Below are 18,092 nucleotides of genomic sequence, written 5' to 3' on the forward strand. Positions count from 1 at the left end.
CTAAGTAAACTTTAAAACAAGTTCAAGCGCAAAAGACAAATTCGAATTGAATTTCAAAAAGTTCAAATCACTTCAAAAGATCCTGCAATTTTATTTTGTTTTACAATTGAACTAGACACTGTAAAAAAAGTCCCGTGGTGTGATTATCACGGAGGGGAGTGGAGGAGGAGGGCATTTAATCGACATTTAATCGATATTTAATCGACATTTAATCGATATTTAATCAACAAGTTACCGCATTTCCTCGAATAAACGCCCACGCTCTGATAAACGCCCTCCCCCGAGTAAGCGCTCACCTTGTAGGGTCATAATGTCAAACACGCGCTCCCCTCAAATAGGCAGCCCCCCGTCATCAGCTCGATTACTTTCTTTTGACCTGTTTCTATTGTTCCATTAATTTCTTAGTAGTTATTTAGGCTGGTAATAGACCCAACTGAAACGGTTACGGTTTCTGACAAAATCTTCTCAGAAATCTATAGAAAACCCGCCAGAACTTCGCACCCAGATTCCTACCTAGAAGACGACACAATTTTGATGAACAAATAAATAAAAGTGGGAAAAAAAATTTGAATTAGATCAATATCAGTGTTATAGAGCATTAAGCATGGGTCTTGGCCATTTCGAGCCCCAGGCCCATCGAACCCGTATCAAGCTTTATAGCTTTAAGTTATTGACGAGGAGAGGGGCTGAGGTTTGGTCCCATGTTCGACCTCAGACCAAATTTTAGAGAGAATGAATAAATGACGGGATGTTATTCAGATCCTCGCCGTCTTTAGCACCGTCTAAGGCTATACATAAAGCATGAAAGTGTAAGTGATAAAACAACGAGAAAATAATCTTACGAACAGGCTTCAGATGCGAGGGCCGAGGAAGAATTCGCCTGGACTGAAACTGTGGCGGGAAAGGGCTGCTGGGGGAGGGGGTGGTAGAAGTGGAAATAATCGAGAGCGGCCTCCTTTTCTCTTCCCTCCTCTTTACCCTTACCCTCTCCTCTCTCTCTTCTTTCTTTCCCGTTTCCTCTTTGCCCTATCTAGATAGAGAGCCTGTCCACAGGCTACGATTGTACTTGAAACATATTTCAAAGACAAATATCCTTGCTCAGTGGTGCTGTTTTTCTCGAGTTTGAGTGGAGGAGCTTTAGAGTGACCACCTAATGAGGAGAGCAGAAAAATTGATACTTATTTTCTGTTAAGACCTCTTCAATGTGAGTACCCTAAAAATATCAAAATTTTTCGGTAGTTTGATGGTCTGGTGAGTAGATCTGCGACATTCTTATTAATTTGGGGAACCGTGACTGCGGCGCCAAAAACCTACCTCGCTTTTTCACTCCGCCGCTTCTATCGCGCATAGTATCGCGCTTCTATGGCGCTTCTGTTGCCGCCTCTATCGCTCTCGTAGACTGGAACAGGCCACGAGAACGATAGCCTGGAACAGGCTATAAGAGCTAAAGAAAGACAGCAGTGGTCGTCTTTTCAGTGATATGAATATTAAAACTGCCATCGTCTTTTTTTAATAATACTGAATTAAACAGCTTATTTGAAAATTTCAACCAAAACCCGAATATAAAAAATAATAAGCGTTACAGAAGGATACGGTTCTTTCAACAGCTGCAAGTTCCGCCGTATTTTTTTGTTTTGTTTTGTTTTTTTTATTTATTTTTACTGACAAGAAAATCGCAGTTATAATTAAAACTGTTTTATTACGAAGGAACAACTCGGTAACGACTAAAAATAGTCTGCTCGATTTTCTTGTAGAAGGTCAGAACCCGGCTAAATAATTTATTTCCTTTTATCCAATCACATAACACCTCGAGCTAATTATGCAAGATGGCGTCAATTCGTTGTGTACGGTGGATATGTCGTTACTTGTTAGGAGATTTTGCTCTGTACAGCAAAACTTGGAGGTGATCGATGGAACGTTGGTATAGATAGCCCTTGGAATTAATTTGAATTATATTTCCTCGAGACTGGAGGTTAGTATTCATAAGTTCATGTATAACATGTGTTTCTCTTCCAATGATAGATAAACACATGCGATATGCAAAATCTCCCCCAATTGTCTTTTCACGTGGCCATTGTGAAGTTTCAGTTCGCCCACTGGCCTTCTTGCTAGCGATTTCTTCAGTGTTTTATCTCGCATGGCGAGAAATGATAGAAACTGAAAGACGTCGAAGGGAATTTTAACGGCCTCGAAACCATAGGACTAGCTTACAGTGGTCATACGAGTATCGTATTGAGGTAACATAATGATGTGATATTGAGATCAATTTTGAAGTTTATTCATTTAACCGGTTAGAGAGCTGTTTTATACTCTACAATCTTAAATAATATAACGTCTTTAGCCTAACTTATTCAATCCTAAGTCACGGGGTGCTATTTGGTGGCACGATCTTTAAAAACTTTCTCAAGATCCAACAGAGACGCTTGACTTGTGTTTGGGATTTCACAATGTTACCTGACCATGCAAGTTGACATAACAAGCTAGATATTTTAAAAATAATCTTAGACTATTGCGATGATTCAAAAATTTCTTTTTGCCTCTTTGTAGGGCGATACACACTAACATCTCGAAAATCAATGTTGTTTCTCGTTGGTAGAGAATTTACAGTTAATAACAGCCCCCACCGGATGATTCGATGTTGAAATGTTTTTAGGGTAGTTTTATTTTGCATATTATTTCATGTTCGGAGTTATTATTTAACGTTTGCGAAACGTTTATTTTTCGCCATATGGGGGATCGATCCCTCTCTTTACAATCTCATCAAATAAGGTTCTCTTTTATTATAAAACACTCGTATGTCTGAAACTTTCCCTTGCTCTTATCGAGTGGTTTGCATTATGTTTTTGAGGACACCGGCGAATAATCTACGGAGTCACATGTCCACTGCATTGTTTAAAACAAACACATCACAATGAGCCACATGTACATTTTCAAAAATAGATTTATTCTTTCTAATATGGCACCACCTTCTGTTAGGGCACAGTTGAATGATCAGGAAAGATAAGTGAATTGTAGAATGTTATCACTCCTCAAACACGTACGTGATCTGCACAATATTTTTGTTCATCTTGTTTTATCTCCTATTTTTAAATTGTTGGTGTATTAAGTAAAGTAGATGAAACTTCATGTCGAAGAACTCTGATACATATGATTTGGAAACTTTCCACAGTGTAGATAAATTAAGTTTACAAAGTTAATTTAATACATGTTTTGTTTGTAATGTTTTTTTTTTCCAGCAGACATTTAAATTTCATTCAATTAGGGAAGGATCTAACAAAGCTAGTAATTATACACTCTTACTGAGTTATGCAAAGTTGCTTCTTTCCTGTTGAAATAAATTTTGAGGTTGTTATGTCTGAAATAGTGCTTGTATTGCTCAAGCAGACCTGCAAGTCCAAATTGTAAATTTGTTGGGAAAGTTTTGTGGTGTGGGAGGACATGTCACAATTATTTTGAAAGTGCATTTGGTTTTTTTCTTCAATTGAATATTATGCAAATTTAAGAACTAAATATGGCAAGTAGATTGAAATATTGTTGTTTTTTAAACATGTGAAGTTTTGTATGGGAACAGATGAATGATCAATTATATTGTCATGTTTAGTGGCAGCTGTTACATTTGCATTCAAAGCTTTTCCTGGAGACATTTGGCCAAATGGATTATGAGATTATGATCACTAACAAATATTGTTATAAATGTGAAAATTAGGTGTGTGGAATCTTGGTTGAGAGCAAAGAAATTTTTAGTTAGTTTTATTGAACTAATTATCCTTACGTACAACTAAGTAGATATCATTTTTCACCATTGATCATGTCATGTTGGTGGAAATGTTAAATGTCTAAATTGTACTTATGAAATAACAGTTAGGAGGAATATGTGGTGAGTACAATCTGTATTGAAACTTCGTATTCAATGTGAACTCGTCTTGGTCAAAGGTAGTTTGTTTGGATCAAGAGATGGTTGAGGGTCAGTGTTTGGTCTAAATTTTATAACTAAACTCTCTGTCTTTTGTTTGAAAATTATGGTTTTTTCGCTTTATATATGTTGTTTTTTTATTAACTTTCTTTGTTTTGTCTTTTTTTTGTTTTTGAACCCTTGATATTTGTTCAGTTCAAGATAGAATTATGTGAACTGTGGCAGATACGTGATAAAATCTCAATGGATTTCATCTTTCTCTTGGAGAGTATTTGTAGTTCTAAACATTATCAAAAAGTACTGTTATGTATCATTTAATACTCTGAATAGAAGTAGATTATGCTCAGATCATTTGTGGTAATCAAAGTTGTTATTTCAATCGACAGGAAACTGTTGTGTCTTTTGTATGTTTCCTAACCTTGCAAATTTGGGAAAAGTGTTCTCAAAAGGTATTTTGTCTTTCTTTTGTCTTACAGAGTTGATTTGCCTGTGGAAAGTGTAGATCAAAGATGGCTCGGGGTAGAAGCAGTGTTGGTAAAGACAAGGAAAAGGAGAAGGACAGTGACCGCCAGCCAGATCCAAAATATGCTCTTTGGATAATTGCTGCTATTGGTAAAGTTAAGGGACAAAAGCAACGTCCAAGTGAAGACAGAATTGCTCACATTCTGGAAAATGTTTATGGCTTAGAACAACAAGAGGCCTTGGAACAGCTAGAACTGTGTGTAAAGACAGGGAGAGTTCTGAAGGTAGTTTTTAAAAACAAAGCATCATACAAAGACCCTGCAAAAGTACCAGCTCACATGCGAGGTATTGTTGAAAAACCCACTGATCTCCAAGGGTTCATCAAAGAAGCTCTTGAGAATATTGGGGATGAAAATGGTTGCACGCAACAAGCAATTCATAATTATATAGTGGACCATCATGCTGCAAGTTTAGAATCCACTGGTAATGCTCGGATTAAAGAGTCTCTCAAGAAAGGACTTGCTTCTGGAGTTTTCATCAAGGAAGGCAGATATTACAGGCTAGCAACACCACCTAAGGTATAGACAAACTATAATCTTGTGTGTTTTGAACATTTGTATATTTAAAAAAAAGATGGCATGAAAACTTCAGATCTTTTTGTATGATTTGTTGGATTGTACTTGCAAACGATGAAGTGATAATTAAAAAAAGTTTCAAATCAAAATATAAATAGCTATTAGAAAGTGAAGAGAATTATTTTCACAAAAGAGAGTTTATGGTTTACTTTGTTATTAAAAATGAGTGACTTTTATGCATATGTTTATTCATCTTTTGAATGTTTGTTTGTGAAAACACATGGGAAAATGTACAGTGTGAAAGTTTCTATCAGCTTTAAGAAGAGTGGACATAGACAGTTGTTTGAAAATCTGTAGTGAATGCAATATTTGCACCTTATTTAATGGTTTAACATATACATGTAATGCATGTGGATATTTTGCTTCTTGTGTTATAATGAGTTCGCACAATGAGCAAAATGTCCACTCTTATTTTATTTTAAGCCATTGAATAAGAGATTTATTATTCCACTACTATTTCATTTTTTCTAGTCATTTGGCTTTTACATGTAGTTTTCAAATTACATCCTACATGTACAGTCTATCTGAGCATAGTATTGCGTGCATAAGGTCTGCATGAAAATACAAAAACAACATTAACTAGACTACCCAAGAATTCTATATATGCTCAAAAGTTCATTGCTTTGATAGTCAAGCATAAAAAAGTGAATAAAACGAAAGTTTAGATTTTTCAGTGGAGCCATTTTTTTGCTTTGCTTTCTGTTTCTGTTTTTGCCCTGTTCTACAGTTTTGGGCATTCTCATGACCTTATTTGTTAAAATGATGTAGCTGTGGAATAGTAATTACATGTAATACAGTAATCCTTGTATAATTAATAAAGTCATATCCAAATTTAGGAGTTATTGGATATTGATATACTGGGAATTCTTCTTGAAAGTAACAAGGTACATGAAGTTAACTTAGGTTTTTCTCCGATAAAAGCAGTTGTATTAAATATGAAAGTCAAGCGAATGGCTGTATTGTTTTTTAAACATGACTTGAATTTTTGAAGGTAAACACTGTTAAATGTGAGAGTAAACTGTATTTCATGGCATTTTCAGCCTAAGAAAAAGAAAGTTGATGCCAGCACATATTGTGGCTTTTGCCTTGGAACAGCAGAACGCAATAAAGATGGTGTAGGAGAAGAGCTAATCTCCTGTGCAGATTGTGGAAACAGTGGTAAGTCTCCATTGGAAAACCTACATGTATGCCCCATTCACACTAGCAAAACTAGTTTAGTCAACAAGATTTAATCGGATGAAGATCAGAAACAGAGAACTGAAAAACTGAATTTTCAATAGGCTTTAAAAAGTCACTAGCTTGTATTTTCAATGTGCTAAATTTGAAGTCAACAGACATCAGTTTTAGCAGTTTCCATGAAGAAAACAATTTTCACCATGTTTAAGCATGGGAGTGAATGAGCTACAAGATGACTTGGTTTCTTTTATCATTCTTTACTGAAAAATGTAAAAGGTTGACTCAAAATATATCATTGATAGTTATGTGAGTTGAGTTGTGTTTTGTTTCAAGGACATCCGTCATGTTTGAAGTACTCTCCTGAGCTGACAGCTCGAATTAAACAAGAACCTTGGCAATGCATCGAGTGTAAAGTGTGCTTTGTATGTCAAGATGCTGGCAATGCTGTAAGAATCGATTCTATTCCTTCAAATGTTACTTTGAATTTAAATGTAACTATGGTTGATCACTGAATTTAATTTGCACAGATGTACATTATGTAATCACACTAATGTAGTGAGATAGTTGTGAGCATAGCATAATTTTCAAGATATACATGTACTCACTGAGTTTCTCAGATGTTGATGCAGGAGCTTATAATCTAACATGAACTCTTACTAGAATTATATATTATTTCCTTGTAATGTAAGTGACAGTCTCCAAAGTCAGTCAACTAGTTAGTAGGTCATTTGGCTCACCCTATGTAAGGTAAAGAATTGCCACTTTGCTATGTACTAAATGACATATTTTGCCTTCTTGTGATCTAATATTTCCCAGAATTAGTTGATTCTGTCAAAGATCAGCAAAATGCTGTTATGTTCCCCCTAGCAATATTTGCTCCATGTACATACATATGCCTTATAAAGTCTCACAGTAGTCTCAAAATTATTGATTTTAGATATAATCCCACTGGTTTTAACATACACCATATACCAGTACCTTTCATTGATTTTCTGGACAATCTCTTTTCTCATTTCAGGATAACCTGTTGTTTTGTGATGCATGTGACAAAGGATTTCATATGGAATGTCTTAGTCCTCCGATGAAAGAAACCCCCACAGGTAGTGACTCTTTAAATCACTAGTAGGGTATATTCATTTTTCTGTTTCTATTCAAAAGTAATCCAAATTACCTGTTAAATGTGTCATAGTGGGGCAGTTAACTTTTGGTATAAAGATATAAAGATAATCAGACCAAATAAGTGGTTATGTTCTTTTACATGTCACTCTAGGAAGTTGTTTTCATTTTGCTTGTAGGAAGCTGGGTTTGTGCAAAATGTAAGGTGAAAACTCCTGGCCGACGAAAGAAAGGACAAGTTGAAACACCTATTACCAGTCCACCGCGCAGAAAAATTCAACCTCAGGCAACAGCTGAAGTTCAAGGGTTAGTATTTGAAACCAGCACTTAGACTTTTTAACCCTTTAACTCCCACGAGTGACCAAGACAGAATTTCTCCTTACAATATCAATGCAATATTAAACAGGTAAGTGATGAGAATTGAGAAAATTTTCAATTTGGGGATAATCAGTTGATTCAATACTAAATTCTCTGAACTAACATCATGAATTGCATGGTTGACATTAAGGAGAATTTCAAATTTGATCTGGGAGTTAAAGGGTTTTCTGTGAGGGTGAGCTAACTCACATTTGCTACCTACTGAGTTTTTTTTTTTAAATACTGTACTCTACCTCAGGCATTGGAATGTTTATGTTGACATCAGTAGACAATGTGATGTATACATGTAGCAGAATTTTAACCCATAAAAGTGCAAAATAAAGAGTCCAATTGTTTTCTTTCTCTGTGCTGATTGCAAATTGTTTCTATTTGTTGAACAGATCAAGTGTATGCCCAACACCTGGATGTGATGGGTCAGGACATGTTAATGGACGATTCACATCTCACCGAAGGTACATACAACAGAACTGTTGTTCATTTTGTTTATGTAAGATTATTTTTAATGCCTCAGGTTGCTGTGCTCATACAAAGTTCATTAATGGAACATTCATTCCCTTTCCCCCTCTCACTAATTATAGTTCTGTCTATTTGTGCATAAACAGCATTTGTGAACACTTCCTGAAGAGGTATTATATGAATTGCTGGGTACATCTTGTTTGTTAAGTTATGTTGATAAAATTGTATTCACAGTGAGAACAGTAAGAACAAGTACACTGTATGGGTTAGAGCAGTGATGTTTAGCTGTTGTGGCAAATGCCCCGGAAAGTCAAAACCTTCAAAGACCTTTCTAAACAAAATTGACATCTACATCTTATGTTATTTTGATATTTTCCCCTCTCCCTATGGCGTTAAAGCTCGCCTACCAGTAGTACTCTTCACAAAATCATCAAACACCAAGGCCTGTTATGGATATTTTACTTCATGTGTGATGGATGTGTTTTGAGTTTCAACTTATACCCTTTTTTTCAAGTTCTGTGCTTGAGTAAAATTTTACAATAACAAACACATACTTGTAGGGATGCCAAAGCATTTCTATTCAAAACTCTTTTTACCCCAACATCTGTATACATGCTCCCCATACTGTGTTCTATACATTTCTCATGGTGCTGACATGGAGAACTGCTCTTTTATCAAGAGCTTCTTTATTTGGTGATCCTTTTCTTTATTCTCTTGACTTAATGTGTGATTTATCACTGATGCTGTAAGGAGAAATTAGATGCCAATCACTCTTAGGTTTTAAGGGTTTAAGTATAGGTTAGGTTACTTACTTTTAGATTTTATTGTGTTGCAGTCTTCCAGCTTGTCCAATTGCAAATGAGTCCAAAAAATTTGATGATGATGCCAAAGCTGCTGATGAAACTCCTAAGAGGAGACCTGGTAGACCTCCAGCCTCCAGTAAATCAACACCGATGACTCCGCTCTCCCCTATATCTCCAAGGAAACAGCAACAATTACCACCAGGTCAGTCTATTCAGAAATTTTGGGTGATGGTCCTTTGAACTTTGATTGACAATTTGACGTAGTGGAGGGGCTCTCTGTGGCTTTTAACCCTATGAGTGACCAAGACAGAATTTCTCCTTACAATATCAATACAATATCAATCAGACAGGTGATGAGAATGAAAAAAAAATACAAGTTTGAGGATTTTCTGGTTCATCCAGTACCAAATTCTCAGGAATAGCATTGTAAGAATTGTGTGGCAGACAGTAAGGAGAATTTTTAATGAGATCTTGAGTGTTAAAGGGTTTTAAAAAGAATATGTGAATTCTACATGTGAGCTTCTGTAGACAGGCCATATTGCATCAAATTTGTCAAGGGTGTTATGTGTCAAAATGCATTCAAGGTATTGTCAGAGAATGACCTTAAGTATGTGCCTTTTATGAAGGTTGCATTTTTCAGTGCGCAACCTTTAAATGTGTATGTGTTGCCTCAAAGGTAAATAGCGAGTGTCTCAAAAGTCTACCAAAATTAATGCTGCCAGTGTTTTTTATTTGTCTATCGGCAGGAGTAACAGAGGAAGATCTGGCCTTGTTCAAACAGGCTCAGGAGAAAGCAAATGCTGCCATGAACCTTGATACATCCACCACCCTTGTGCCAAGTACTCGCTCACCTCCACTGATCCAGTTTGGTCGTTACGAGATTGTTACTTGGTATTCTTCACCATATCCTCAAGAATATGCCAGGTAATTTAGTACATGTGGGTATCTGCTGTTGAATTACACCCTGTGCATGTATGTTTACTGCTTTGTTATAGAGCAGTTTCCATTTGTGTGTTGAAAGGATTGCCAAATTGTTTTTTCTATTTGCTCCACACTGTGATTGGTCTGGAAATCTTGCCCCACCATCTCAACAATCCAAATGCAGAACTGAGACCAATTATGAGTTTTTCCACTTGTATTTTTTCATTCTTCACGCAGTTTGCTTGGTTTTGGTTTGGGTATTTATCAGCTTCTCTTTATTTTTCCTTGCTCTGACTGCTGGTTTTGATCACTTGGTTTTGTTCTCTCAGCATTCAATAAAAAAGAAATATATGTATTTAGGACAGTCACTTGATGTGATAGCAGGATGGAAGAGGGAAGGGGTAGAGGCAAGTTACACAAGACTTGCATTTTTTGACATGTACGTGTGCAGTTTTATTGAAAAATTAAATGTGATCAGGTATTGGATAAATGGATCAGAGGAAGATGGATTGGACCATAAAATCCAGAGGTCTGAGTGTGGAATCCAAATGGGGAAATGAAATTTCTTCTTTGTCTCATGCTCATAACAAATAGATATACCTATCTGTTTAATTAAGTTGTTAAAATATCAATACCCCTTGTCATGTAGCTTTTTCATAGTTTGCTGAAAATGTGTATCAGATTGAAAAGGTATGGGCCTGTAATAATTGTTAACCCTTTAACTCCCATGAGTGACCAGAACAGAATTTCTCCTTACCAAAATTAATACAATATCAAGCAGACAAGTGATAAGAATAGAGAAAAATATCAATTAGGGAATTATCAGTTGATCCAATACCAAATTCTCGGAAGTAACATTGTAAAAATTGAATGGCAAACTGTGAGGAGAACTGCTAGTCATCATCACCATAGGGGTTTTTCATGTGTGTAATTTTTTCATGTTTGAAGAGCATGGGCCACTTTCATTGCCATCGTGGATCCACTTGTTGAAGTCAGTTTTGTTATACTTTGAGACCATGGGAGTGAAAGGGTCAAAGCCCCCAGAAGTCAACCATATTGACTATAATTATTATTCCTGGATGATTGTTGCCTTTAAATTTAGATGCCGTATTTGCTTGTAATTTATTCTTTTCAAATGATGATATTTTCCTGTCTGTCTTGCAGGCTTCCCAAACTATACCTGTGTGAGTTTTGTCTCAAGTACATGAAGAGTACCAGCATTCTTATGCGCCACATGGTAATTAAAACATGCATGCAACGACCATTATTTTCAAGTTGTTATTCTATTTCACTGTGAGATCAAAAATCTTTACTTTCTTGTTTTTGTAGACAAAGTGTAAATGGTTTCATCCTCCAGCAAACGAAATTTACCGCAAAGGTGAAATCTCTGTGTTTGAGGTGGATGGTGCAGTTAACAAGGTGAGTGCACCGAAAAACCTTTCAGAATTTTATCAGTCAGCACGTTTCATCTTTTTCAGCATCACTTTTTGATGTAAATTATTCCTGTACTTGGACAGTTGTGCGATCCTGCCCCTGTCACCCGTAGTTTCTAATTTCTTTTCTCTTGAATAATATATTTTATTTTTTGCTTTTTTTTTAATCTCACGGGCGTTGCCTCGCATGGATCCCTGTGTCCCGTTAGCACCACCCCTTTTGGGTTCACGACTTTTTTTCCTAAATAGCTCTCTCAATAATTGTACTTGCTTTATCTTGTATTTTCGATTTATATCGTGTATTGTATTATTGTACAAGTAGTATACGAGTCATACACAGTAAAGCTGTTAAAAAAAAAACAACAACAAAAAAACACTTCGTTCCATGTAGATGTGCGCGACCGTGTTAAAACGATATCTGTTAGTATTTGCGTGTACATGTGGTGGTTAAAGTTTGAAAAGCTCACTTATTTCAAAGAGCTCAACTAGCATGGTTGAAGCAATTGTGTAATTGTGCTGGGAATAAGAAGTAATAGTACAAGATTCTGGATCAAAAGTTCAGGGCTTTGTCTTTTTTTTGGCAAGGAAATTAATGTCATAGTGTCTTACTGCACCCAAGAATGGTTTTACAATTCGCCTGGTGGCTTCGTACGATGGAGCATTAAACAGTTGCTTCGTTTGATTGAAACAGGGATGCATTCCGGCATAAATAGAAATTCGTAACATTTTATTGACTTGATACAACACTGAAATCAGGTTTTTCTCCAGTCTGTAGCGTTTCCTTCCCAAGTCAACTCTTTCTGTTTCGTTCACACAGATCTATTGTCAGAACCTCTGCCTATTAGCCAAGCTCTTCCTTGATCATAAGACGCTGTACTATGATGTGGAGCCATTCCTGTTTTATGTCCTAACGAAGAACGACAAAAAGGGCTGTCATTTGGTAGGATATTTCTCAAAGGTCAGTTTTCCAAATTGTGAGATTAGACTTAAGTAATGGTGACATTTTTTCATTTCTGCCTGATATCATAATGAGAAGCATTTTTAATAAAAAGAGAAAATTGTCGCAAAACAATGACATTACTTAATGCTCAGAAAGACTTATTCAGCTAATCTGTAATCATTTTCATTTCCTCAGGAAAAGTCTTGTCAACAGAAGTACAACGTGTCATGTATTATGACAATGCCCCACTATCAAAGACAAGGGTTTGGCCGACTGCTCATTGACTTTAGTAAGTCCTATTTATTGGTTATACAGCAGCATTTATTCCTCTTACTGGGTCATAGTTTGGGTGTCTTTTTATGCTAGACCCGGATCGAGACGTTGGGTGTCAAGCTAAGGACGGAGAAGTCTTTTTCTATTGAACAATATACTTACATGTAATCCTCATTTCTGGTACCATACATGGACTTCATTGCATGACTGGTTCACTGGTACTGAAAGTTTATACGAGGAAAATATGAACTCATCCAAAATTGTGTCATTAAAAATATGTGGCAGACATTGAGAATTCAAGCAGAGATTTTAGGGTTCAGCATTGCGTAATCTTTGCCAAATTTCCCTGTTTTCCTCGAGATATTATTTTTAAAAGGTAGTGAATTGTGTTTCTGCTGACTTTTCACTTAGGAGAGAAGTTCTTGATATACCCTTAAAACAGCCAAAATATATAGATTTTCTTTAACAAAATAAAATTGCCCTCACAGGTTACCTCTTGTCGAGAATCGAAGGCCAGCCGGGCTCCCCTGAGAAGCCATTGTCAGACCTTGGCTTGATCAGTTATCGTAGCTACTGGAAAAGTGTTTTACTGGAGTATTTGCACGATCACAAGGAAAAGCATGTCACCATAAGAGGTGAGTGAAGCAGGGAATTAGTCTTGAGCTCCAAGCGGTTTTCTTCTTGTGTTTGCAGGTGGAAGAAGCGACTATCCTATTCACAAAGTTCTCGTCACACTTTACTTAATACTTTAAGAAGTAAGATGATTTTCTACGGAATCCATCACTTGTACAGTAAGATAATAAGCGACACTCGTAACCACGATTAGCCTTACTCCTTGAAAGATGAGTTTTAAAGGCCATATTATCAGAAGATGTTGAGTTGTAGAAGTGTCTCGTTCATAAAACAGCATCTGGCAGACAGCTTAGTTGTTTACTTGCTTGGGACATTCAAGTTGCACATCTAGCTTACAAGGCTGGGGTTCGGTAAGAATGCGGCATGTAACGCGAGTGCGAGATGCCAGTTTAGATCGCTCATCTGGTTTCTACGACCAGAAGCACTGTTACATAGGACACTTGTCTTGTATCGTATATCGGACCGACTAGTTCTCGGCAGCTTAATCAAGAGTGCATCCGACTATGAAATAAGAAGTTCTCGGGACAAATGTTTGACATCTGACTTTTCTAGGGTTTTTGTTGCTGTCTTAACTGTGTACACTTTTGCAGGGATCAGTAAGTCGACTGGAATGGATCCACACGACATCGCTGCCACTCTTCAGATACTTAACATGGTGCACAAAAAGGATGGAAAGTAAGTTTACTAACCTGGTGAGGTCTGGTTTGACAGTGAATCTGTGGGAAGAGACGCGTGCATGAGCAGATTTACGAATTCAAGTCTTCCCAATGCTTCTGTTTTTATCATTAGCAAAAAACTATGCCTGATCGGGCAATGTTATGAAATCTCAAGTTTTTATTTCCGACGTGCCAAATTACGTCCAGCTTGAAGTAGAGCACAGAATATTAGTTCGGTGAGATAGAAGAGGCAATGATAAACCAAGAGAAGGTGAGGATGGTTTAAAGTGAAGAAGATTCAAAGTGATTCAGTGTGTAAGACGAACGTAATGGGTTAAGGTTAAATATGTTATGGTGCGCAAACCATCACGCAGCTCTCTGTAGGCTTTGACTTCAGAATTTCAGTTGCTCAGCATTGTAACTGATTGAAACGTTGATCTTGTTGACCTGCAGGTTTGTGCTATGTGTTAACCAACGCTTGATCAACACTCACATGGAAAAATTACGAATGAGTGCTCGCATCACCTTGGACCCTGACGCACTCAGATGGACTCCCTTGGTGCACACTAACCTGGCGCTCGTCGATAAAGAGAACGAAGCTGCAAACGGACATCTCGAAGGCGGAAAGAACGGTGGAGCAGACAACAAGGATGGCTCGGCGGACGCTGGTGATCGGCAAGTAGACGTGCTCAACGACAGTCATGTGGACAAATCGAAAGATGGATTGGTTATAAACGGCATTGCTGAATATGAAGACGAAAGTGCCTCCGAGGATGATGATGAGGGTCCGATTATTCGGCCGAGAAAGCGCCGACGAAGTAATACGCTTTCCGACAGCGGCTCGGATAAAACTGAGGAGAAGGTAACGGACGAAGCGGGAGTGTTGAAGAACGAGGATAAAACGAACAAGGAATTAGCTGGTTTTGACACTACAACAAGTGGAAAGCTGAACAGTGCAGAGGGCGAAAGTGGGATCATCAAGAAGAAAATGAAGCTGAACGATGAAGAGTCGAGCGCCGAAGCCAGCGACGACTCAGCTGATAATTCGGATTCCGAAGATTCCTCCTCCTCATCGTCGTCGTCATCTTCGTCCTCATCTGAAGACAGTGATAATGGTGAACCTATGGACCATACCGAAGATAACCCTTCAAGAGAAAACGAAGACACCCGCAAATGTTCCGAAGATGGCTCAAGCGAGTCTTCGTCCGAGATTAACAACTCCCCGGTGGGCGTCTACTCGGGATTTGGGAGTCAGTTGGATAATAGAAATCCCTTAGAGACTTTAGCAGATATGGACTCTGCCTTCCCGAGATTGTCACCAACAAGTTTCGAGTGTAAGGAGAGTAACAGGTCGGACTCTATGGCCGTAGATCAAGATATGAACCCGGTGGTTGATTTCCCAGATACGGATAGCACAGCTCTTATTAAAGAACTGTCTGAGGAAGTGTTCTCGATCGGCGCCACGCCTTCTCTTGGAGGCCAGCATTCTTCCGACGACGAAATTTGAGTACGGTGTTAGCCTGGTGTGCTTTTTTGGCAGTTCGATTCTTTTTCTTTTGTAAAAAATGCTGATTTTCTTGAATAATGCTATTCTCTTTTGAAGTCCTTTTACTCTTGTATTAAAACCCTTGTTTTCCATTCAGGTGAAATTAAGATCGATTAATAAAAACATATGTACATTTATGGAACAGTTTAAACTAAACTTTGTTATGCTCCATTTGAAACTTCAAGTTATCGATGCAAACATAATTAATCTTTTATCGTTTGTTCTCATTTTGTATTGATAGTGGAAGTGTAGAAATGACAACTTAACAAGTAAAGCGTAATTTAAACTAGGAAGATAAGTTTTTGTTTTTTTTTTTTTCGCAGTCAGGTGTTTTCCTTGTGCCACATTTTCATGTAAATTTGTTAAGTAATGTAACGTGGTTTGGCGCATGATTCCTCATTTGTATAAAAAAGTAAAAATTAGTAAAGTCTTTTTGGATGAAACCTTTTGTAATGAACGCATTGTTGGATGAATATTGTAAATTTGGTTGATGAGTAGTTATTAATATATCACAGAGATTATATGTTGGAGTGTCGGCTGTTTGATCAAATTTTTTAGAAACGCAAAACGAGGAGTTCTCTTGGTGGATCATGTGTTGCGAAGGCTAAAACTTAAGATCAGCAGATTGGGTAGACAATAAATATTTTTCACGTCCCAATTCAGTCGGCCAACAATGGCGTCTGCGACAGCCAAAGATATTCCCGATATCCTGCTCTAGAGGCGAAAGAAGCTAAACAGCTAAGTTTAAAGTGTAATAAACCTAAAGATGCGGATCAACGGAGTCTTGCTTTAGAACTAGGCCGCGAGCAGGCTCTGACTAGTGCTATGCTCAGCGCCTAAGGCACGAGTATTAATGATACTTCGTCTGCCAGCTAGTCTGTCGCGGTTGTGCCGTGTTAACCGCGGCGCCTGTATTTGGGGACATGCTGGCCGGCCAAGTCGTATTTTTCATTTTGTTTTCGTTGCCGATCGAATCGTCACAATTTCATTCATGGCCATCATTTTATTTTTCCGGCAATAGAAAATACCACAAATATACATAAAGTGTTTGCATAGTGGTAAATAGTTTTTCGAGTTTCTTTTTTATGGCATGTAAACCGTAGACCGAAACAGTAGAGACTTGTTAGAAAATCAATAACTTTCCTCACCAGAGTGTGGGATCGTAGACAAGTTAGTTAACAGGTTGCAGCCAATGACGGGCATGTATCTTTTATATTATGTGCGTGTTAGATATTTATAGAAAAGGAAAAAAAACAAAGATAAGTAGAAGAGACAAAATAAGTTGTGTGGATGTTAATTGCAAGATGCTTATTCGACCTCTTTTGTCACCTCATTATGCTGTGAGGCCTATGAGGCGCCAACTCAACTAGACACATCATGGTGTGTCGGGCAGAAGTACATGCCATCAGGTATGACATAGAGATTAATTGGTGCGGCTTTCGATATGAGTAGACTTTATGGATGAAAGCATCAAAACCTTTCAGTAAACAGCGCAGGCAGATGTTCACAAAGTTGCTGAGGAGCATGAAGATAGTATCTCGGCGATCAAAATTGAAGCGATATCATGATCGTGTTGGCTGTTTTTGATGTTGATTTTTATGTTGATAAGCCCGACAGAGCGCTTTACTAACGCCATTTGGTCTTAACAATTGAAAGGTTTGGTAAAGAAATTACTCTTCTCTTCTTTGATTTTTAATCATTTAGAAAAGTTTGGTAAAGAAATTACTCTTCTCTTCTTTAATTTTTAATCATTTAGTAAAGATGAAAATTTTAGCAGGCAGGCAGCTGGAGTTTTCTTTTAAGATCTTTTTAAGTGCCAAGGTGATGCAAATAAAGCTTGAATGTTCATCTCGGTTTTCAACTCCAACGATTTCCAGAATTTATGCTTTTACCCGATCAAGGAAAGGCTGCCTCCAAAGGCGCTTGTACAGCAACATTATGTAAATATAATCGCTATTGCAAAAATAAACTGTAAATGACTAAGTGGAATTATATATAGAAACAACACCTTAAGCAAAGGCTTTTCAAAGAACATAACAATGCTTAGTATCGTTATTTTATAGTTCACCTAACCGAGCACTCAAAATTCTCCTTAGCTGAGAGTGTATGTTAAGCTTTATTAATGTTTTTCCTTCAACAATTTTACTATTTTTATTTCCCTTTTGTAAATTTGCATGTTAATTTGAGATTTCGAGTTAAACACTTGAAATTCAAACTACTAGAAAGAAGTGGCGAGAGTGAACGAGTATTTATATTCCGTCGTTAATGGACACAGCTTAGTCATCCCCAAAAAGAAGAAATATCATCCAAAAATAATATATGAATTAATGAACAAATGAGTAGAAACCGAAGAATGAAGAGTTTTTCTATTTCGTTATTAGCGTTTTTTTTTTGGTCGATATTTCACCGGATGCAGAATTAATTACTGCCTATTACCTGTCTGAATCGATCATACATGTTAATTTTAATTAATCTGGCAGACTAGTCTAACAAGCCTTCAAAGTGTTTATTCTACTGAATACTGGCTTAAATATTTAGAGGACATTTTCTTGACAAAGCAGCGGCGCGTTTGTAGCGGACTTGCCAAACTTCATCGTTTTAGTTTTTAGACTTCCAATGTTCGTTATTTCTGTTATATTTAGTCTTTTTCTTATATATTAACGAAATTGGTTTAAAAATCCGCTATTCTTCTACACAAACTTTGTTACAATTTTGTTTGGGCGCTCAATATGGAAATATTGATGCTGTATA

General features: G+C 37.2%; 1 protein-coding gene across 3 annotated transcripts; it reads left to right on the top strand.

The window, feature by feature from the left end:
• The first annotated feature begins 1,118 nt into the window (after positions 1-1,118).
• Positions 1,119-15,864, top strand: LOC113673450 (histone acetyltransferase KAT6B). Of its 3 annotated transcripts, none has more exons than XM_027189865.2 (16): positions 1,119-1,972; positions 4,390-4,953; positions 6,051-6,168; positions 6,520-6,632; positions 7,205-7,286; positions 7,482-7,608; positions 8,061-8,132; positions 8,972-9,141; positions 9,686-9,863; positions 11,025-11,097; positions 11,190-11,279; positions 12,111-12,251; positions 12,429-12,522; positions 12,995-13,141; positions 13,730-13,814; positions 14,249-15,864. In XM_027189865.2, exons 2-16 carry the CDS (start codon positions 4,423-4,425, stop codon positions 15,300-15,302), a joined length of 3,075 nt encoding a protein of 1,024 aa, XP_027045666.2. In that variant the 5' UTR covers positions 1,119-1,972; positions 4,390-4,422; the 3' UTR covers positions 15,303-15,864. The 3 variants fall into 3 exon arrangements, with proteins under 3 accessions (XP_027045666.2, XP_027045668.2, XP_089051883.1); XM_027189867.2 differs by lacking the exon at positions 1,119-1,972 and adding an exon at positions 2,052-2,237; XM_089195757.1 differs by lacking the exon at positions 1,119-1,972 and adding an exon at positions 3,621-3,877.
• The last annotated feature ends 2,228 nt before the right edge of the window (positions 15,865-18,092 follow it).

This window comes from Pocillopora damicornis, chromosome 2, assembly GCF_964200805.1.
Source record: "Pocillopora damicornis chromosome 2, jaPocDami1.2, whole genome shotgun sequence".
NCBI classification, from domain to species: domain Eukaryota; kingdom Metazoa; phylum Cnidaria; class Anthozoa; order Scleractinia; family Pocilloporidae; genus Pocillopora; species Pocillopora damicornis.